Source organism: Pan troglodytes, chromosome 6 (assembly GCF_028858775.2).
Source record: "Pan troglodytes isolate AG18354 chromosome 6, NHGRI_mPanTro3-v2.0_pri, whole genome shotgun sequence".
Taxonomy (NCBI): Eukaryota; Metazoa; Chordata; class Mammalia; order Primates; family Hominidae; genus Pan; species Pan troglodytes.
In genome coordinates this window covers 73,377,426-73,401,038 of record NC_072404.2, presented here as the reverse complement: position 1 = coordinate 73,401,038, position 23,613 = coordinate 73,377,426, and the positions used below count along the sequence as shown (strand labels likewise).

Genomic DNA, 23,613 nt, shown 5'->3' with positions numbered 1-23,613 from the left:
AATACACTTATTGGAGAAAAGACCTTCTCATCATTTTTCTCTTACAGGAAAGGAAATAACATGTACAGTTGACCCTTAAGCAACACGGAGGTTGGGGTGCTGGCCCCCCTGCACAGTAGAAAATCCACTATAACTTTGACTCCCCCAAAACTTAACTACTAATAGCCTACTGTAAGCCTTACAAATAACACAAGCAGTCAATTAACACATATTTAATGTTATATTTCTTATATACTGTATTCTTAACAAACATGCCAGAGAAAAGAAAAAGAAAATCATAAGGAAAATATATTTACTAGTTATTAAATGGAAGTAGATGATCAAACAGGTCTTCATCCTCATCCTTTTCATGGGCAGGGTATGGAGAAGGATGTAGAATTGTTGGTTTTGCTAAGTGGACCTGCACAGTTCAAACCCCTGTGGTGCAAAGGCCAACTGTAAAGTCATTGAATAGCAATTTAGTTTTAGAAATTAACCTCACTAAAATACTCTTAGAAGGATGCCAAGAAAAAAAATGAATAAGTATTTTTGGTTCATCTATTTCATCATTTCATTTCATTTCCTCATTTCATTACATCTTTTCATCATTTCGTTTCATCATTTCATCTCATCATTTCATCTCATCATTTCATTTCATTCTTTCATTTTATCATTTCATCTCAACATTTCATCATTTCACTTCATCTCATCATTTCATCATTTCATCTCATGATTTCATCTCACCATTTCATCTTTTCATCTCATTTCATCTTTTCATCTCATTTCATTATTTCATCCTTTCATCATTTTGTTGCATCATTTCATTTCATCATATCATTTCATTTCATTCTTTTATTTCATTTCATCATTTCATCTCAACATTTCATTTCATCATTTCACTTCATCTCATTTCATTTCATCTCATGATTTCATCTCATCATTGCATTTCATCTCATTTTATTTCATCTTTTCATCTCGTCATTTCATTTCATCATTGCATCTTTTCATCTCAATTCATTTATTTCATCAATTCATTTCATTTCACTTATTTCATCATTTCATCATGACTTCATTTCATCATTTAATATCATTTCATCATTTCATTTCATATCATTTCATCATTTCATCTTTCCATTTCATCATTTCATCATTTGACTTATTTCATCATTTCATTTCCTCATTTCATCATTTCATTTCATCCTTTCATCATTTCATCCTTTCATTTCATTATTTCATCATTTCATCTCATCATCGCATTTCCTCATTTCATCATTTCACTTCATCTCATTTCATAATTTCATCTCATGATTTCATTTCATCTCATGATTTCATTTCATCTCATTTCATCTTTTCATCTCATCATTTCATCAATTCATCATTTCATCATTTCATTAATCATTTCACTTCATTTCATCATTTCATATCATTTCTTCATCATTTGATCTTTTCATTTCATCATTTCACTTCATCATTTCATTTCTTCATTTCATTTCCTCATTTCATTTCACCATTTCATCATTTCATTTCATCATTTCATTATTTTATTTCATCAATTCATTTCATTTCATTTCATCATTTGACTTCATTTCATCATTTCATCATTTAATATCATTTCATTTCATATCATTTCATCATTTCATCTTTCCATTTCATCATTTCATCATTTGACTTATCATTTCCTCATTTCATCATTTCATCATTTCATTTCATCCTTTCATCATTTCATCTCATCATTTCATCCTTTCATTTCATTATTTCATTTCATCATTTCATCTCATCATTGCATTTCCTCATTTCATCATTTCACTTCATCTCATCATTTCATAATTTCATCTCATGATTTCATTTCATCTCATGATTTCATTTCATCTCATCATTTCATAATTTCATCTCATGATTTCATTTCATCTCATCATTTCATTTCATCTCATTTCATCTTTTCATCTCATTTCATCATTTCATTTCATCTTTTCATCTCATCATTTCATTTCATCAATTCATCATTTCATTATTTCATTAATCATTTCACTTCACTTCATCATTTCATATCATTTCATTTGATCTTTTCATTTCATCATTTCATTTCATCATTTCACTTCATCATTTCATTTCATTTCCTCATTTCATTTCACCATTTCATCATTTCATTTCATCATTCTATTTCATCATTTCATCATTTCATCTCATCATTTCATCTTTTCATTATTTCATTTCATCATTTCATCTCATCATTTCATCTCATCATTTCATCATTTCACTTCATCTCATCATTTCATCTCATGATTTCATCTCATCATTTCATCTCATGATTTCATTTCATCTCATCAATTCATAGCATCTTTTCATCTCATTTCATTATTTCATTTCATTTTTTCATTTCATCATTCATCATTTCATTTTGTCAATTCATTTCATTTCCTTATTTCATCATTTCATTATTTCACTTCATTTCATCATTTCATTCCATCATTTCATATCATTTCTTCATCATTTCATCACTTCATTTCACTTCATTTCACCATTTCATCATCATTCCATTTCATCATTCCATTTCTCATTTCATCTTATCATTTCATTTCATCATTTCACTTCATCTCATGATTTCATCATTTCATCTAATGATTTCATTTCATCTCATCATTTCATCTTTTCATCTCGTCATTTCATTTAATCATTTCGTTTCATTTCACCTTTTAATCTTGTCATTTCATCATTTCATGTCATCAATTCATCATTTCATTTCATTATTTCATCATTTCATCATTTCACTTCATCACTTCATTACATTTCATCTCATCATTTCATATCATTTCCTCATTTCATCATCTTTTCATTTCATCATTTCATTTCATTGTTTCACTTCATCATTTCATCATTTCATATCATTTCATTTCATCATTTCATCTTTTCATCATTTCATTTCATTATTTCACTTCATCAGTTCATTTCCTCATTTCATTTCACCATTTTGTTTCATCATTTCATTATTTCATTTCATCATTCGATTTCATCATTTCATCTAATCTCATTTCATCATTTCATTTCTTCATTTCATCATTACGTTTCTTCATTTGATCATTTGATTATTTCATTTCATTTCAGTGATACATGTATTTAAGTACTAATGTGATGCCCAGGAGACACCCTATTTCCCTTTGTAAAACACCTCCTTCAACAAAAGGCAACCTCTCATGGCTGGCTAAGTCTACAGGGATACCAGCCTCTCTTCAACCACCCAGTTTGATTTAGAACCTCAAACAGCACCTCAGTTTCATAAAAACCTGAAACATAAACACAACACTTGGTTGTAAGTGAGCCAACAGTTTCTTGTCTCTTTCTCTGCTCAAGGCTTAAGGCCGTGTCTCCCCAACTATGTTCAGTGGAAGAAAAGATCCCCTGGACAAATAAGTTTGAGAACTGTTGTTGCAGGACTTCTCAGAACCTTTAAAACACAAATCCTCATCCGCAGGGATCTTCAGGAGGGAGATGGCTGGTGCAGCACAACTTTCTTTCACAGGAGCATCTTGAAGAATACAGTATGAGATACAGAAAGGCTGCATTGAGTCTTTTTAAGGGCCCGGGCCTTGGTGGGGGTGGGGTAGGAGCTCTCCAGATAGCATCTAATGAGTAGGAACATTCAGGTGGCTTTTTTTTTCCTTACTGGCAAAACTGTGTGTGCACCGTGAATGAAGCTGGTCTCCCTTATCCATATCAAAACTAAACCCAAATTAATTGGCTAAATTGGGACTCAACACCTCCAGGAGCCACGTGGAAGAAAGCCCCACCACACTTTAAAGTAGCTTACCTCATCATATTTGAGGAAAGCAAAACGCTTATGACCAGTATGCTGCTAATACAAGTCTACAGATAATGCTGTATGAAAAATTATTTTTCCCAATCATGGCTGGCATAGTCCACATTTTGCATTACACTTTCCCCCCTTTTTTTAAATTTTAAGCACAGGTCTTTTTCTCTTCTTTTTTTAAATTTTAATTTAATTATACAAGACGGAGTCTCAGTATGTTGCCCAGGCTGGTCTTGGACTCCTGAGCTTAAGTGATACATCCGTCTCCGCCTCCCAAAGTGCTGGGATTACAGGCCTGAGACACTGTGCCCGGCCTTAAACACAAATCTTAATTCATTCTTACAACCATCCTGAGGTTAGAAAAATGGAAGGGGAAGAAAAATGGCAAGCAGGCAGGCTGACTTCGGCTTCATTATTTGGAAGGACAGTTTGCTCGGTTAAAACACACTACTGCCCACAAAGGCCAAGACAACAGAAAAATACAGACTTATATAAATAGATTTTATATGTGACAGCAGTTTGAATGGAGACTTTTTCAATGCAAATGACAAACAGCTGTCCTTGGGAATAAATGACAACGAATTTTTTTTATCTCAACAGCTGTCCTGAGAGCACGTCTCTACATCTCTACCTGCCTTCTGGAAACAGGGAAAAAGCCGAAACGGACGACAAGACACTAGATCAGCCGTGTCCAACCCTGTGACTACAAGGACTTTTCCGCCTATCTTTGGTCGTGGGTATCATCAAAATTCTGCACAAACCTTTTTTTTTTTTAAGCTCATCAGCTGTTGTTAGCATTAGTGTATTTTATGTGTGGCCCAGGAGCATTCTTCTTCCAATGTGGGCCTGAGAAGCCAAAAGACTGGACACCTGTGCACTAAATCAAAAGGCTATTCCTTCTGGAAGCAATTGTAAAGAATTTCTCACATTATCTTGACATGAAAACCAATGGATAGTGGGACAGAATGCAAAATCTTCAAGAATTTTTGTTGTTGTTGTTGTTGAGTCAAGGTCTTGCTCTGTGGCCCAGGCTGGAGTACACTGGTGAGATCACAGCTCAGTGCAGGCTCAAGTGCTCCTCCCGCCTCAGCCACAGTACTAGCTGGGACTACAGATGCGCACAGCCACCCCTGGCTAATATTTTATCTTTTGTAGAGATGGGGTCTCACTGTATTGTCCAGGTTGGTCTCAAACTCTTTGACTCAAGGGATCCAGGACAGGATAACAGGTGGGAGCCACCACACCTGGCCATGTGCATGAACTTTTAAGACAAACACAAGGCCCCACAAAAGGTAAGGTTTTCCCACCTAATTTCCAGGGGATCTTTTGGTGCAAGGATGAGAAGCCCTTAAAAGTACACACACAACTCCAAAGATTCAAGACAGTTCATTCGGGCTGAGCCAGCCCACTGGGCAGACAGACCTTCAAGAAACGCCCACCCATGACATACACCAGATGGCTCTCCAAGAATCTCTTCAGTCCTCAGGGTCCCTAAGGTACTGGACAGAGCTAGGAAAGCAAACCCATTTGCTTCTCACGAAACCCCTTGAGGTCAAGACCCCACAATCAGACGAGGCTGGAGTGGCTCACCCTCAGTCAACAGGCCAGACTCAAGGTAGTATAATGACTTAACCAAGGGTGTGGGACTCCAGGTCTGACTCCCAACTCAGTTCTCCTTTAATAACCACACTTTGTTAATTCTCCTTAACAGGGGTTCCTGGCAAGTCAGTTCCCCCTCAGGCCTTTGGTTTCCTCACCTACAAGATGAGAGGGCTGGACCAGATGGAAATTCGGGGGGTAAGGGGATGTCCGTGCGCAGCCCACCCACCCCCCCCCCTCGCCCCACGGGACCCTAGAGCCTCCATCCCAGTTCCCACCAAGCACCCGCCCCACAAATCCTGCCCAAGGTGAGGGCTGGTCCCGGGTCCCTCGGCTGCCACATCAGCGAGTGCAGGAGGGAGGGGAAGCCTCCAAGGGCGCGACGCGGGCTCAAGGATGCAACTCGGCCAGGAGTGAACTGGGGCCTCAAGGGAGGTGTCCGGGCCGCTCCTCGAGCCCAGCCCAGGTCCCCAAACCCCTTACCTCCAGGGTCCGTATCTCCTGCTCGGTGAGGTCGTTGGACACAGCACACTTGGTGCCCAGCCCGCGCAGGCTGCCAATGGAGATGCCCATGAGCTTCTGGAGCTGCCCGCACTGCTGCAGCCCCGGGCTGGCCGTGCCCCCTGCGCCACCCTCAGCGGCCGCTGCATCACCCCCGCCACCGCCCTCCTTCTTCTCTCCCATTGCCTCCGCGCACAGTGCCGCTCTATGCAGGCCACAGCGGCCGAGGCAGGGAGCCCGGGGCTCGGGCGCCTAGGCAAGGAACCCCCGAGCCGGGAGAGCTGGACCGGGAGCGCTCCTCGGCGCTGCCCTTGCCAGGACGCCAGTAGAGCTGGCAGCGGAGTCTGCCGCTCCCGCCCTCAGAGCCGCGGCGGCGGGAGCAGAAAGCCGCGGCGGCAGAAAGCCGCGGCGGCGGGGGCAGAAAGCCGCGGCGGCAAAAATGCGCGGCGGCGGGGCAAAAAGCCGCGGTGGAAGAAAGCCGCCGGGGCGGGGGCATAAAGCCGCGGCGGTGGGGGGACAAAAAGCAGTGGGAGCTGGGGCAAAAAAACCACAAAAAGCCGCGGTGGCGGGGAGCAAAAAGCCGCGGCCGCGAGGGCAAAAAGCCAGGGCGACGGGCGCAAAAAGCCGCGGCGGCAAAAAGCCACGGCGGCGGGGGGCAAAAAGCCGCGGCGGCAAAAAGCCGCGGCGGCGGGGGGCAAAAAGCCGCGGCGGCGGGGGGCAAAAAGCCGCGGCGGGCAAAAAGCCGCGGCAAAGGGGGGCAAAAAGCCTCGGCGGGCAAAAAGCCGCGGCAGCCGGGGTCAAAAAGCCGCGGCGGGCAAAAAGCCCCGGCAGCGGGGGAGCAAAAAGCCCCGGCAGCGGGGGCAAAACGCCGCGGCGGCGGAGGCAAAAAGCTGCAAAAGCCGCGGTGTGGGGGCAGAAAGCCGCAGCGGGAGAAAGTCTCACTCCAAATTCCCTTGCTTCAGTAAGCTTCTCTAGGCCAATGTTCCTTCGGCATTACCCATTTTCTTCCTATGAATGCAAATCACATAAACATGGAAGTACATTTGACCATTTTAATTGTTTAACATTCCATGTCACACGACCTTCCACAATAGAATCAATGTATTAAAATGTGTTAACGACCACACATTTTACACAAATGCCATGAATCCTTAAGGGGTTCCAATTTATAAAATATGTCTGCAAATCATACTTTATGATGCTTTGTATTCTGTCGGTAATTGGATGTCATATATTTAAATTCTATTAAACTGCTTATTAAAATGTCCAGTGCCTCTTTTCTTGCATGGCCACAAATATTGTCACTTTAAATCAGCACCTTTCAAAGTTAGTTTCATGACAACTCAAGATACTTTAAACTATTTTAGAAAGTCTCAAAATAATTCAAAAATAATTCATTTAGTTAACATATTTTGTAAATATACATATTCTATGTATTAATTTAAATTTGGAATAAGGAAGAGATAAAATGTCTTTAAAAGGTATTGCAACTGTAAGTAATCAAAGAAGGAAAAACAAACAGAATAAACTGTTAAAGGGCCAGAATATTGCTTCTAAATATGTTTGTTCTATTTTGGAATCTAAACGTGTTGGCCTAGCAGTAAAGTTCTTCGAAATTTGCCAATCTGTTTGGATCTTATCACACTAAACTCCTCTCCGTGTATCCTATGATTTAATAATCCTCTATTACCTCTATAACACAATTCACCCAGAAAAATTAAGTGCATAATTTCTTCTGGATTTACTGTGAAATACATGATTTTAAAACTTGCAATAGTACAAAAGTATAACAGAAAAAGTAAAAGTCTTCCAGCCCCACTTCCTAGAGGAAGCCGCTGTTTTTATTTTTATTTTTTGAGATGGAGTCTTACTCTGTTGCCCAGACTAGAGTGCAATGGCATGACCTTGCTCACTGCAACCTCTGCCTCCTGGGTTCAAGTGATTCTCTTGCCTCAGCCTCCCAAGTAGCTGGGATTACAGGCACACACCGCCATGCCCAGCTAATTTTTGTATTTTTAGTAGAGACGGGGGGGTTTCACCATGTTGGCCATGCTAGTCTCGAACTCTTGACCTCAAGTGATCTGCCCGCCTTGGCTTCCCAAAGTGCTGGGATTGCAGGTGTGAGCCACCGTGCCTGGCCTCCTTAAGTTCCTTTTGAATTTTAGTGCCATGTGTACACCTATCTCCCATCCAAAAAGTAAACAAAATAGAATTTAAATTTTTCTGCAGAATTATAATTTTTTCACCATTCATTCTGGGAAGAACCACGTGAGGCCAAAACCAAGGACCCTACCCTTCTTCACTTGGTACCACCTTCCCACTTGACAAGTTACAAGTCCCATGGGGGTAACCACAAGGTCCCCTCAGCCTGGCCATTGTACACAGCCCCAGGGTACTGGCAACGCACGACCTACACTCCAAGGCAACTGGACAACTTGGTCTTTGGTAAGATCACTTATGATAACAAAGTGAGTCAGCTTCGCTTCAGACAAGCAATGTGGCAGTGATACAAAGGCAAGCTATTTTGACAAATATTATTTTTGAGGCAGTCGCTCTGTTACACAGGCTGGGGTACAGTGGTTTGATCGTGGCTCACTGCAGCGTTGACCTCCAGGGATCAAGTGATCCTCCCACCTCAGCCTCCTGAGTACCTGGGAATACAAGTGCTCGCCACCATGCCTGGCTAATTTTCAAAATTTTTTTGTAGATACAAGGTCTCATTATGCTGCACAGGCTGGTCTCAAACTCCTGAGCTCAAGTTATCCTTCTGCTGGGATTACAGGCTGAGCCACTGTGCCCAAACTTTTTGCAGAATTAAAACATACGCATTCATTTTCCTTTTGCTATTCTTAATCTCTGTAGTTATTTTTAGGGAGAAAATTCTTGTTGACTTCAATCTCTATGTAGTATGAGTTGTGTTATAACAATAAATTATATATTATATATTATATTACATATAATACATATAATATCACATATAAGTTATAGCTCTTTTGTTCCCCTCTTACTCTTCTAAGTGTGCTGCTTAAAGGAAGAGCTGTGTTTACCTTTTCCTATTGCTCACTGTATCTAGCAATATCTTACAGCATGGCATACAATACGTACGTATTTAAAACCGCATTGCCTCCTGAAAATTGTTTTTAAGAAATTCCACTCCATTTATCAATATAAGATTCAGAAATTGTTACATTCTAGAAGGGACCTAAGGGATCTAGTCCAGGGATTTTCCAGCTGTGTTCTCCTGAGCCTTAAGGTCCCTGGGAGGACTCTGAGAAGGAAGGGTTAGGTAAGCAGTTGGGGCTTCTAACTCCCTAGCAGATCAGCTCTGTTTTGTATAACAGGGTTTTGAGTAAAGTAGTAAAGTTTTTATTTGTAAAAAGTTTCATTGAATGATAAAGGGGATATCACCACCAATCCCACAGAAATACAAACTACCATCACAGAATACTATAAACACCTCTACGCAAATAAACTAGAAAATCTAGAAGAAATGGATACATTCCTCGACACATACACCCTCCCAAGACTAAACCAGGAAGAAGTTGAATCTCTGAATAGACCAATAACAGGCTCTGAAATTGTGGCAATAATTAAGAGCTTACCAACCAAAAAAAGTCCGGGACCAGATGGATTCACAGCCGAATTCTACCAGAGGTAAAAGGAGGAGCTGGTACCATTCCTTCTGAAACGATTCCAATCAATAGAAAAAGAGGAAATCCTCCCTAACTCATTTTATGAGGCCAGCATTATTCTGATACCAAAGCCTGGCAGAGACACAACAAAAAAAGAGAATTTTAGACCAATATCCCTGATGAACATCGATGCAAAAATCCTCAACAAAACACTGGCAAACCGAATCCAGCAGCACATGAAAAAGCTTATCCAGCATGATCAAGTGGGCTTCATCCCTGGGATGCAAGGCTGGTTCAACATACGCAAATCAATAAATGTAATCCAGCATATAAACAGAACCAACAACAAAAACCATACGATTATCTCAATACATGCAGAACGGCCTTTGACAAAATTCAACAACCCTTCATGCTAAAAACTCTCAATAAACTGAGTATTGATGGACTGTATCTCAAAATAATAAGAGCTATCTATGACAAACCCACAGCCAATATCATACTGAATGGGCAAAAACTGGAAGCATTCCCTTCGAAAACTGGCACAAGACAGGGATGCCCTCTCTCACCACTCCTATTCAACACAGTGTGGGAAGTTCTGGCCAGGGCAATGAGGCAGGAGAAGGAAATAAAGGGTATTCAATTAGGAAAAGAGGAAGTCAAATTCTCCCTGTTTGCAGATGACATGATTGTATATCTAGAAAACCCCATCGTCTCAGCCCAAAATCTCCTTAAACTGATAGGCAACTTCAGCAAAGTCTCAGGATACAGAATCAATGTGCAAAAATCACAAGCATTCTTATACACCAATAACAGACAAACAGAGAGCCAAATCATGAGTGAACTCCCATTCACAATTGCTTCAAAGAGAATAAAATACTCAGGAATCCAACTTACAATGGATGTGAAGGACCTCTTCAAGGAAAACTACAAACCACTGCTCAATGAAATAAAAGAGGATACAAACAAATGGAAGAACATTCCACACTCATGGGTAGGAAGAATCAATATCGTGAAAACGGCCACACTGCCCAAGGTAATTTGTAGATTCAATGCCATCCCCATCAAGCTACCAATGACTTTCTTCACAGAATTGGAAAAAACTACTTTAAAGTTCATATGGAACCAAAAAAGAGCCCGCATTGCCAAGTCACTCCTAAGCCAGAAAAACAAAGCTGGAGGCATCATGCTACCTGACTTCAAACTATACTACAAGGCTACAGTAACCAAAACAGCATGGTACTGGTACCAATATAGAGATATAGACCAATGGAACAGAATAGAGCCCTCAGAAATAATGCCGCATATCTACAACTATCTGATCTTTGGCAAACCTGACAAAAACAAGAAATGGGGAAAGGATTCCCTTTTTAATAAATGGTGCTGGGAAAACTGGCCAGCCATATGTAGAAAGCTGAAACTGGATCCCTTCCTTACATCTTATACAAAAATTAATTCAAGATGGATTAAAGACTTAAATGTTAGACCTAAAACCATAAAAACCCTAGAAGAAAACCTAGGCAATACCATTCAGGACACAGGCATGGGCAAGGACTTCATGTCTAAACCACCAAAAGCAATGGCAACAAAAGCCAAAACTGACAAATGGGATCTAATTAAACTAAAGAGCTTCTGCAAAGCAAAAGAAACTACCATCACAGTGAACAGGCAACCTACAGAATGGGAGAAAATTTTTGCAGTCTACTCACCTGACAAAGGGCTAATATCCAGAATCTACAATGAACTCAAACAAATTTACAAGAAAAAAACAACCCCATCAAAAAGTGGGTGAAGGATATGAACAGACACTTCTCAAAAGAAGACATTTATGCAGCCAAAAGACACATGAAAAAATGCTCATCATCACTGGCCATCAGAGAAATGCAAATCAAAACCACAATGAGATACCATCTCACACCAGTTAGAATGGCGATCATTAAAAAGTCAGGAAACAACAGGTGCTGGAGAGGATGTGGAGAAATAGGAACACTTTTACACTGTTGGTGGGACTCTAAACTAGTTCAACCATTGTGGAAGTCAGTGTGGCGATTCCTCAGGGATCTAGAACTAGAAATACCATTTGACCCAGCCATCCCATTACTGGGTATATACCGAAAGGATTATAAATCATGCCACTATAAAGACACATGCACACGTATGTTTATTGTGGCACTATTCACAATAGCAAAGACTTGGAACCAACCCAAATGTCCATCAATGATAGACTGGATTAAGAAAATGTGGCACATATACACCATGGAATACTATGCAGCCATAAAAAATGGTGAGTTCATGTCCTTTGTAGGGACATGGATGAAGCTTGAAACCATCATTCTCAGCAAACTATCTCAAGGACAAAACACCAAACACCGCGTGTTCTCACTCATAGGTGGGAATTGAACAATGAGAATACATGGACACAGGAAGGGGAACATCATACACTGTTGCTTGTTGTGGGGTGGGGGGAGGGAGGAGGGATAGCATTAGGAGATATACCTAATGTTAAATGAAGAGTTAATGGGTGCGGCACACCAACATGGCACATGTATACATATGTAACAAACCTGCATGTTGTGCACACGTACCCTAAAAATTAAAGTATAATTTTAAAAAATTTTTAAAAAAAATTTTTTTTAAAGTGTCATTGAAAAGACAAAAAAAATTCTTTGGGAGGCCAAGGCAGAAGAATCACTTGAGGCCAGGAGTTTCAGATCAGCTTGGGCAATATAGTGAGAAATAAATTAGCTGGGTGTGGTGGTGCACACCTGTAGTCCTAGCTACTTGGGAGGCAGAGGTAGGAGGATCGCTTGAGCCTGGGAGTTTGAGGCTACAGTAAGCTATGATTGTGTCACTGCGCTCCAGCCTGGTACAGAGTAAAACCCTGTCTCAAAAAAAAAAAAAAAAAAAAAAAAGTATAGCATAAAAACGTCTGATTCTGGTCTAACATTTTGGAGGTGAGGAAACTAGGATGCAGAGAGGTTAAGCGACTTGCCTATGGTCATGGAGCTAATAAACGACAATGAGGTGCCAAAACCTGGGGTCCCTGACTCCTGTTTCTGACCTCTATTATATCACACTGGCTCCCACAAGGGCTTACAAGGTAATCATTTAGCCACGACCAAATTTTTAGATAAAATAGACAAATTTTAAAACAAGTGTTTTCAATAAAATTCACCACTCTAACTATGAGAAGGCTCAGAAAGCACTCGAAAAAGGCCTCAGTGCTGACAGTGAGGAGAATGAGGAATATGATGGTCAAGAGAATTTATCTTCACCCCTGAGTCAGCTGGTGATGCTCCTGACGATCCTCACTGCTGTGACACTCCCGTGTGTCCCCTACCATCTAGCCAAATGATAAGATAAACAGTTTGGCTTGATTCACACCTTCATGCTCCCAACGACCATCGTGTCTGAAACATCCTCATGACTTTTATCTATCTCTCTCCTAGCACCTGTTCAATTACAAGTCAATAATTCCAGGAAGCCTTTACAGATAAAGCCACTTTTGCTCTTTCCCATCCCCTCTAATGATACTGATGCCTTTTTTCCTAAACCAAAAATCTAGACTTGTTGCTGGAAAATGTTGGTTGTATTTATGGGGACAATGGGACAGAATGCTTGCAGTTTTTGTGGCTGCCATTTATCCTCATGATTCCTTACACCCTTTACTGTGAATTGTTTTATAGATGTGCTTTCCAGTATAAATGTGCTCTCCAATTAGATTACAAGCTTCTTGAAGACAAGGATTCAGACTCCTACTAATTTTGACTTCTCTTTAGACCACGGGTCTAAAGTTGGCTCAATTCTCCAATTGTCATATTAACCTGAAAATCCCTTAGGAAGGCATGCCAGAGTGGATATCAACATACTGTTCTCTAAGTGCAACACAGCTATTTCTTTCAATAGAATTATAATGAATATTTCTGTTAAGAATAGATAAAATATGCCAGGTGTGGTGGCTCATGCCTGTAATCCCAGCACTTTGAGAGGTCAAGGCAGGAGGATCAGTTGAGTCCGGGAGTTTGAGATGAGCCTGGGCAACATGGCAAAACCTCGTCTCTACAAAAAATACAAAAAAAGTAAGCCGGGCATGGTAGTGCATGCCTCTAGTCTCAGCTACTCAGGAGGCTGAGGCAAGAGGATTGCTTGAGCCCAGGAGGTCAAGGCTACAGTAAGACAAGATTGTGCCACTGCCTGGGTGACAGAGCAACAACCTGTCACAAAAAAAAAAAAAAATAGACAGACAAAATACAGCTTAGGCAATATGACAAAACCCCATATCTGCAAAAAATACAAAAATCAGCCAGGTGTGGTGGTGCATGCCTGTAGTCCCAACTACTTGGGAGGTTTAGGTGGGATGATCACTTGAGCCTGGGAGGTTGAGGCTCTGGTGGTGAGCCATGATCACACCACTGCACTCCAGCCTGGTCAACAGAGTGAGAACCTGTCTCGACAACAACAAATACACACACACACACACACACACACATATATCTATATACATATATAATACATATATATACACACAAAATAGTTTAGAAGCCACATTGTGTGAACATGCATTTATAAACACTAAAATCCCGTGTAATGACAAGATGCTTAAACTGAAAGGCAGGAGGGAAATGCAGATTCACAATCCCCAGGTGAATCTCTGACTCTGGAGTGCACATGCAGTTTACGTAAATGTAAACTGGCTTATGTTTAAATTGTTCTTGCTGGCCGGGCGCAGTGGCTCACGACTATAATCCCAGCACGTTGGGAGGCCGAGGTGGACGGATCACCTGAGGCCCAGGAGTTCGAGACCAGCTTGGCCAACATGGCAAAATCCCGTCTCTACTAAAAATACAAAAATTAGCTGGGCATGGTCACGTATGCCTGTAGTCCTAGGTACTCGGAAGGCTGAGGCAGGAGAATCGCTTGAACCCAGGAGGTGGAGGCTGCAGTGAGCTGAAATTGCGACACTGCACTTCAGCCTTGGCGCCAGAGCAAGACTGTCTCAAAAAATTAAATAAAAATAAATAAATCGTTCTTGCTCTTCAGGGAGTAAGCCCAGGGGGGAGTGGGTGGGTAGGAAAAGCAGCACTGTTAAGTTTGGGTGAATAAATGTGAACAATGACTCCAATGCCATAGACCCTCACGTGTTTGTTGCATTAATTGGATAATTCAAAATATAAAGTATTATCCAGTTTCAGGATAATATTAAGATCTAAACCAATGAATGCTCTATGAAAAGTTGTAGACTAACTGATCCCTTAAAACTAAAAACAGCGTCTTCATAAGCTTCTACTGAGGGCAGCTACCACTTTCTTCATCACATTTCTTATCCTCAATAGCTGTGGGCAATGCCAAAATAGCTGTATGATCAACATTAATAAACAACACCAGGGCAACAGCCAGACACAAACCTAAATGAAGAATTAAATTGTAGGAGAAGAAGGAGGAAGCAGCGATGGCGGCTGCTGCGGCGGTTGCGGCGGGGGCCGGGGTGGGTGCCGCGGTCTGGGCCGGGCAGTGAGGCGCGGGCGGCCGGGCCGGTGGGCTGGGCGGCGGGCCCGGCGGCCGCCCTCGCGCCCTTGCCCGCGCCTGGCGGCCCGATGTGGCTGCAGCAGGTGCTCAAGGGGCTGCCGGGACTGCTGTCGAGCAGCTGGGCCCGCCGCCTCCTCTGCCTGCTTGGCCTCCTACTGCTGCTTCTGTGGTTTGGGGGGTCCGGCGCGCAGCGGGCGGCGGGCGGCCTGCACCTGCTGCCCTGGTCCCGGGGTGAGCCGGGCGCCACCGAGCCGTCTGCCTGCCTGGAGGCGGCCACCCGCGCCTGGCGCGGCCTGCGGGAGCGCGGCGAGGCGGTACCGCTGGGCCCTGGAGTGCCGGCCCTGGTGGCCAACGGCTTCCTGGCCCTGGACGTGGCTGCCAATCGGCTGTGGGTGACTCCCGGGGAGCGGGAGCCCGCTGTGGCGCCGGACTTTGTGCCCTTCGTGCAGCTGCGCCCGCTGAGCGCGCTGGCTGAAGCTGGAGAGGCGGTGCTGCTGCTGCGGGAGGGGCTGCTGCGCCGCGTGCGTTGCCTGCAGCTGGGGTCCCCAGGTCCTGGCCCCGTGGCCGCCGGCCCCGGGCCCGCCTCCGTCTCTGGCCTTGCCGCGGGGTCCGGCCGCGACTGCGTGCTGCTGCAAGAGGGCTTTCTGGCGCACAGGGGCCGACCCCACGTCTACCTGCAGCGCATCCAGCTCAACAACCCCACGGAGCGCGTGACCGCGCTGCAGACTGTGGGGCCCACTGCCGGCCCAGCCCCCAAGGCCTTCACCAGTACCCTGGAGAAGGTCGGAGACCATCAGTTCCTCCTCTACTCAGGCCGGTCCCCGCCTACGCCCACTGGGTTGGTGCACCTGGTGGTGGTGGCCGCCAAGAAGCTGGTGAACCGCCTCCAAGTGGCTCCCAAGATGCAGCTGGATGAGACGGTGCTGTGGGTGGTGCACGTCTCTGGCCCCATTAACCCCCAGGTGCCCAAAAGCAAAGCAGCCAAGGAGCTCAAGGCGCTGCAGGACTTGGCACGGAAGGAAATGCTGGAGCTCTTGGAGATGCCAGCGGCGGAGCTGCTTCAAGACCACCAGCTCCTCTGGGCTCAGCTCTTCAGCCCAGGAGTGGAAATGAAGAAGATCACTGACACCCACAGGCCGTCTGGCCTCACCGTGAACCTGACGCTCTATTACATGCTCTCCTGCTCGCCAGCCCCGCTGCTCAGCCCCTCCCTGAGCCACAGGGAGCGAGACCAGATGGAGTCGACGCTCAACTATGAAGAGCACTGCTTCAGCGGGCACGCCACCATGCACGCCGAGAACCTGTGGCCGGGGCGGCTGTCCTCCGTCCAGCAGATCCTGCAGCTCTCTGACCTGTGGAGGCTGACCCTCCAGAAGCGTGGCTGCAAGGGGCTGGTGAAGGTGGGTGCCCCAGGCATCCTGCAGGGCATGGTGCTCAGCTTCGGGGGGCTGCAGTTCACAGAGAACCACCTCCAGTTCCAGGCCGACCCCGACGTGCTGCAGAACAGCTATGCATTGCGTGGCATCTGCTACATGAACGACCATATCAACCTGGCCGTGCTGGCGGATGCCGAGGGCAAGCCCTACCTACATGAGTCCGTGGAGTCCGGTGGCCAGCCTGTCAAGATCTATGCCTGCAAGGCAGGCTGCCTGGACGAGCCAGTGGAGCTGACCTCGGCGCCCACAGGCCACACCTTCTCGGTCATGGTGACACAGCCCATCACGCCACTGCTCTACATCTCCACCGACCTCACACACCTGCAGGACCTGCGGCACACGCTGCACCTCAAGGCCATCCTGGCCCATGATGAGCACATGGCTCAGCAGGACCCCGGGCTGCCCTTCCTCTTCTGGTTCAGCTTGGCCTCCCTCATCACCCTCTTCCACCTCTTCCTCTTCAAGCTCATCTACAATGAGTACTGTGGGCCTGGAGCCAAGCCCCTCTTCAGGAGTAAGGAAGATCCCAGTGTCTGAGTGAACTAACAGTCCTGCTTTCAGCCACCATTTGCACAAGACACCCAGCACTGAAAGTCCCGCTGCCAGGAGCAAGGGATCCTTTGGAAGCACCCGCCCTTTGTGCCTTGTTGGGGGAAACCAGTGACACAGAAGTGAGTGTGGATACACAAGAGTTTGCATTGGAAGGAATGAGTGTCACGTGGGGAGGGAAGGGGCCAGTGGACCTTTTGTAAGCTTTCCACTCAATAAAATGAACCTGTATAGCAAAAAAAAAAAAAAAAAAAAAAAAAAAAAAGAATTAAATTGTATAAAGATGTATAAAGATGTCTATTAGTTAGTACATAGGAAACTGTTTGATAATGTTGGCAGAAAAAAAAAACAGGCCAGGTGCAGTGGCTCACACCTGTAATCCCAGCACTTTGGGAGGCCAAGGTTGGTGGATCACCTGAGGCCAGGTGCTTGAGACCAGCCTGGCCAACATAGCAAAACCCCGTCTCTACTAAAAATACAGAAATTAGCCAGGCGTGGTGGGGGGTGCCTGTAATCCCAGCTATTCGGGAGAATGAGGCAGGAGAACCGCTTGAACCTGGGAGGCGGAGGCTGCAGTGAGCAGAGATGGTGCCACTGCACTCCAGCCTAGGCGACAGCAAAATTCCATCTCAAAAAACAAAAAAACAAAGGAAAAACAGTATTCTATGTCAAGTTCCTCGGAAGAATGTCAAATAATTTCTGAATCCCTTAGCACTGAGTGCAGGGTCAGACACAGAGTAAGTATTCAATCAGATTTATGATCCTTATAATTACTAACACTTACTGGGTTGCTTACTATATTCCAGGCATTGTGCTAATAATTAACGCCTCTACACACATTACTTCCTCACAAGCCCCAAATCATAGTACATTTTAGAGCCAGAATTTAAAACTAAGTAAAATTCTAGGACCAGTGCTCTTAACCACTGGGCAATACTGCTTCTCAATTTTATCAAGTAAGTAAATGAAGCAACCCAACACTTTAAAAAAGCTTGTACTCAAAAATCATATTTAGAACTAAGGTTTAATTTTAAAGATTATCCTTGCTTGATTAATGTTTTCACCTGGGAAGAAAGTGACTCTTTACAGGGAAAATTTCTACTTTACAACAGTCTCAACTAGATGGCCGTAAACTCATCATCCAGATCAGGGCTTTTTTTTTTTTTTTTTTTTCCTTTTTCCACCAACTCTTAAACCCAAGCATTTTTAAGAGTGAAAGCATGGCCAGGCATGGTGGCTCACACCTGTAAAACCAGCACTTTGGGAGGCCAAAGCGGGGCAGATCACCCAATGTCGAGAGTTTGAGACCAGCCTGGCCAACATGGTGAAACCCCGTCTCTACTAAAAATACAAATATTAGCTGGGCGTGGCGGTGTGCACCTGTAGTCCCAGCTACTCAGGAGGCTGAGGCACAAGAATCACTCGAACCTGGGAGGCGGAGCTTGCAGTTAGCCAAGAACGCGCCACTGCACTCTAGCCTGGGCAGCAGAGCAAGACTCTGTCTCAAACAAAAATCCCAAAACCAAAAAAAGTGCAACAAAGCATTTACAGAGTGGGTATATCTACATGCACATTTTCTGATAGATACTAATTGCTGAGAATTTAGACACAGTTTTACCTCTCTACAAATTCATAAATTATATTTCAAGTACAGTTAATTCTGTTGTATAAATGACGTGGGTTCAATATTTTTGCTACAATTTTATCTAACACAGTTGCATGATAGGTATGATTTAATTCTCCTTTCCTAAGAACAGCCATTCAATTGCATGCTCACTGTCACAGAACTGAGACTTTTTTCGAGATGCAGTCTCATTCTGTCTCCCAGGCTGGAGTGCAGTGCCTTGATCTCGGCTCACTGCAACCTCCGCCTCCCGGGTTCAAGTGATTCTGCTGCCTCAGCCTCCTGAGTAGCTGGGATTCCAGGCGCCCGCCATCACGCTCAGCTAATTTTTTTGTATTTTTAGTAGAGACGGGGTCTTACCATGTTGGCCGGGTCAAACTCCTGCCCTCAGATAATCTGCCTGCCTTGGCCTCCCAAAGTGCTGGGATTACAGGCGTGAGCCTCTGCACCCAGCCAGAACTGAGACTTTAATAGTTAGCTCATTTTATAAAACAAGCCCTACTATTCATACCTTCGTGAGCATTTTTTACAAACTTTTTTTTTTTTTTTGAGACATGACCTCGCTCTATTGTCCAGGCTGTCACAGTGGCATGATCATAGCTGGCTGCAGCCTTGAGTTCCTGGGCTCAAGTGATCCTCTAACCTCAGCCCCCTGAGCAGACATGGCTACAGGCACATGCCACCACACTTAGCTAATTTTTAAAAATTTTTTGGAGAGACATGGTCCTACTATGTCACCCAGGCTGATCTCAAACTCCTGGCTGCACGAGCAATCCTCCTGCCTTGGCCTCCCAAAGTGCTGAGATTAGAAATGTGGGCCACAGTGCCTGGCCAAGAATCGTTTTTATGCTAGGCGATTTTTATCACTTTCAGACAGTATGGGATATTAAAATACTCCCTCACTACCAGAAGAAATATTACATATGTAATGTTAAAATTGCTTAAAAGTTCTGACAATTTAAATGTTGGAGGAAAAGTCAAGAATCAAATGCAAGGTAAGATGGTAAAGGAGGTCAAGGAGCAACTCTCAACTTTTCAAAAAAGCTAACGGAAAATTATAAATTCGCAAGGCCAGGCGCGGTGGCTCACACCTGTAATCCCAGCACTTTGGGAGGCCGAGGCAGGTGGATCACGAGGTCAGATGGAGACCATCCTGGCTAACACAGTAGAAATCCCGTCTCTACTAGAAATACAAAAAATTAGCCAGGTGTGCTGGCGGATGCCTGTAGTCCCAGCTACTAGGGAGGCTGAGGCAGGAGAATGGCGTGAACCCGGGAGGCGGAGCTTGCAGTAAGCCGAGATTGTGCCACTGCACTCCAGCCTGGGTGACAGACCAAGACTCCGTCTCAAAAAAAAAAAAAAGTTGTTTATCATATCTTCCAAAACTGGTAACTACAATAGAAATAAAAGGTGTCTTTAGAGCCTAAGATTTGGGAATTAATGAACTAGTCACTTTAAAAATTTTTTCATCTTAGGCAGTGGCTCACACCTGTAATCCCAGCACTTTGGGAGGCCGGGGTGGGCAGATCACGAAGTCAGGAGTTCGAGACCAGCCTGGCCAAGATGGTAAAACCCCATCTCTACTAAAAATACAAAAACTAGTCGTGTGCAATGGCGGGCACCTGTAATCCCAGCTACTCAGGAAGCTGAGGCAGGAGAATCGCTTGAACCCAGGAGGTAGAGGTTGCAGTGAGCCAAGAATGCACCACTGCACTCCAGCCTAGGTGACAGAGAAAGACTCTGTTTCAGGGGGAAAAAAAAAAAATTCATCTTTTGAAAACACACTAATCAACACTTTTCCTCAGTTAAACCAGTTCACCAAAGTGAGAATTTAAAAAATTATACATTTGGCCGGCAGCGGTGGCTCATGCCTGTAATTCTGGCACTTTGGGAGGCAGAGGCGGGCGGATCACGATAGGAGTTTGAGACCAGCCTGTCCAACATGGTGAAATCCCGTCTCTACTAAAGATACAAAAAATTACCTGGGCGTGGTGGTGTGCCTGTAACCCCAGCTACTCAGGAGGCTGAGGCAGGAGAATCATTTGAACCTGGGAGGCGGAGGTTGCAGTGAACCGAGATGGCGCCATTGCACTCCAGCCTGGGCGACAGGGTGAGAGTCCGTCTCAGAAAAAAAAAAAAAAAAAATATATATATATATATATATATACGTATATATATATACACACACACACACACTCTCTCTCTCTCTCTCTCTCTCACTTTTATGTGATTTGGAAGAAAAAAAACCCCCACACAAACACACACCTCAAATCCCAGAATTTAGAGACATTACAGTTGAGCACAAATCTAAGTTAAAAAAAAAAAAAAAAGGTGGGGGTGCAGGGATGGGATGGGTGGGTAAAGAGGTCTAGAGTGACAGAAAGCAGGGCAGGGATCCACTGCAAAGGGACATAGGGACATTTTCAGGGAGACAGAAATGCTCTGTACCTTTTTTGGGGTGGGTGGGTAGGGGACTTATTTTCTGAGACAGGGTCTCACTCTGTCACCCAGGCCAAGTGCAGCGGCACTATCGTGGCTCCCTGCAGCCTCACCCTCCTGGGCTCAAGCGATCCCCTCACCTCAGCCTCCCAAGTAGCTGGGACTACAGGTGCATGCCACCAAGCCTGGCTAAGTTTTTATTTTTTATAGAGATAGGGGTCTCACTGTGTTGCCCTGGCTGCCCTCAAACTCCTGGGCTCAAGAGATCCTCCTTCCTTGGCCTCCCAAAGTGTTGAAATTACAGGTGTGAGCCACTGCACCAGGTCAATGCTTTGTATCTTGATCATGCTGGTGGTAATATCACTATATACAACTTCCAAAACACAAACTATATAATTAAAATGGGTATATTTGTTATACGTAAACTGTTCCTCAATTTTTCATAAAGGGGGAGTAAATTGATGTAAAGTAGATTTAAAAGAAAATACTAAGCAAATAATAGTATAGGTGGTACAGTGATGTGGCCAAATTCACAGATGGTACATGAATAACTGCTGTTTAAGAGATACAGAGCTAAGCCTTCAAAGAGAAGGCTTTTTTTTTTTTTTTTTTTTTTTGAGACGGAGTCTTGCTCTGTCGCCTAGGCTGGAGTACAGTGGCATGATCTTGGCTCACTGCAACCTCCGCCTCCCGGGTTCAAGCGATTCTCCTGCCTCAGCCTCCCAATTAGCTGGGACCACAGACACATGCCACGACACCCGGCTAGTTTTTTGTATTTTTAGTAGAGACGGGGTTTCACCATGTTAGCCATGATGGCCTCGATCTCCTGACCTCATGATCTGCCCGCCTCGGCCTCCCAAAGTGATGAGATTACAGGCATGAGCCACCATACCCGGCCAAGAGAAGGCTTTTAAGAGAAGCAGCCTCTATAACAAAGAAAGTCTAAAATTTATTTTTAAAAGTATATTAATTGTAACATTCATCAATGCTAGAAGTATATAATACTTTCGTTTCAACAAAGTTTTTTTTTCAGGAGAGGAATGTTCTTATTTGGGGGACTTTTAGGACTTATTTCGGAGGCCTCTTAGGGCTAACTAAAGAGAAACCAGCTGCTCATATTAGAAGACCTTGGAGTTATGAGATGCTAGTTTATACCATATGCATTAGACATAAAAAAAATCACTATCTACCTTCGGCTGAGATAAAAAGCAAGAGGTAAAGCTCCAGACAGCTGTTCCTAACTTAACTACTCTTGCCTCCCACAGCTTTCTGAACAAGGTAAATGCTGAATAGTGATCATCATTCAACCTTCATCTCTGCAAAAAGCATTTCTTTTCCTCCCAGGCGAAAACAAACAGTGCCTGCTGTCTAGCACTAGTTAAACAAGTTCCCCAAACACCACACACGTCTATTATAATACATACCACTGAGAAGCCACAGCAAGAACATAATGTTCCTTATGGGCCAAGGATGAGAGAAGAGGACAGGAATCCTCCAAGCTGATACAGTGACTTGTAAACCTGGTTTATCTTATTGGAGTCTCAGTTTCTACATTTGTAAGTATTTTTGCCTGATTCAACAGTACAGTATTTAATTAAGAACCAGAACTTTTGTCTCCTCCCATCTTCTTTTTTTTTTGAGATGGCGTCTCACTCTGTTGTAGTGGCACAATCTCCTGAGTAGCTGGGACTATAGGCGTGAGCCACCACACCTGGCTAATTTTTGTATTTTTAGTAGAGATGGGGTTTCACCACGTGGGCCAGGCTGGTCTCGAACTTTTGACCTCAGGTGATCCACCCACCTTGGCCTCCCAAAGTGCTAGGAGTACAGGCATGAGTCACCATGCTCAGCCGTCTCCTCTCATCTTCTAAGAACTGGATATTGTCATTTGAAAGTTTTATTTTTAACCATCATGGTCTCTACGCTTGAGTGTGTCTGTGAGAATATGAAGACATACTGTAATTACTGGCTCATTAAGATTAAGCATCATAATCTTCCTAGTTGAAAAGGGTTAGCCAAGTACTGTATAAGGTGTAACTATAAGTATTTAACCTTACAAATTCCTCAAGAAGATAGGCAGAAAATAGGAAAGAAAAGGGCAAAAATAGGCCAGGTGCAGTGGCCCACCTGAGGTACAGAGTTCAAGACCAGCCTGGTCAACATGATGAAACCCTGTCTCTACTAAAAATACAAAAAATTAGCTGGGCGTGGTGGTGGGCGCCTGTAATCCCAGCTACTCAGGAGGCTGAGACAGGAGAATTGCTTGAACCCAGAGGCAGAGGTTACAGTGAACCAAGATCGCACCACTGCACTCCAGCCTGGGCAACAAGAGCAAAACTCCATCTCAAAAAAAAAAAAGAAACAAAAGAAAAGGACAAAAATACGCAACAGTGGAAAGGAGGCAGCAAAAAGATTGTTAGGGAGCGATCAAATCAGAAAGGTAAAGATGAGATGCTTTTCCTGTTTCTTGATTTTTATCTACCAGCAATAATATGAGGCACACTCGTAAAGTAAAGGTCTGCATTA

At 44.0% G+C, this 23,613-nt stretch overlaps 2 protein-coding genes across 2 annotated transcripts in view; one reads left to right on the top strand and one right to left on the bottom strand.

The window, feature by feature from the left end:
* Window positions 1-6,033, bottom strand: part of LOC451720 (integrator complex subunit 4-like protein 2) — a 115,775-nt gene extending 109,742 nt beyond the window's left edge. The window contains 1 exon segment of the mRNA XM_063815929.1: window positions 5,867-6,033. Within this exon segment, the coding sequence (XP_063671999.1) occupies window positions 5,867-6,033 (167 nt within the window).
* Window positions 6,034-14,998: 8,965 nt separating this feature from the next.
* LOC129135486 (uncharacterized protein KIAA2013-like) lies at window positions 14,999-17,150 on the top strand. The gene has a single exon (XM_054655613.2). The coding sequence runs from the start codon at window positions 15,108-15,110 to the stop codon at window positions 17,010-17,012; it is 1,905 nt and encodes a 634-aa protein (XP_054511588.2). The 5' UTR covers window positions 14,999-15,107; the 3' UTR covers window positions 17,013-17,150.
* Window positions 17,151-23,613: the final 6,463 nt, after the last annotated feature.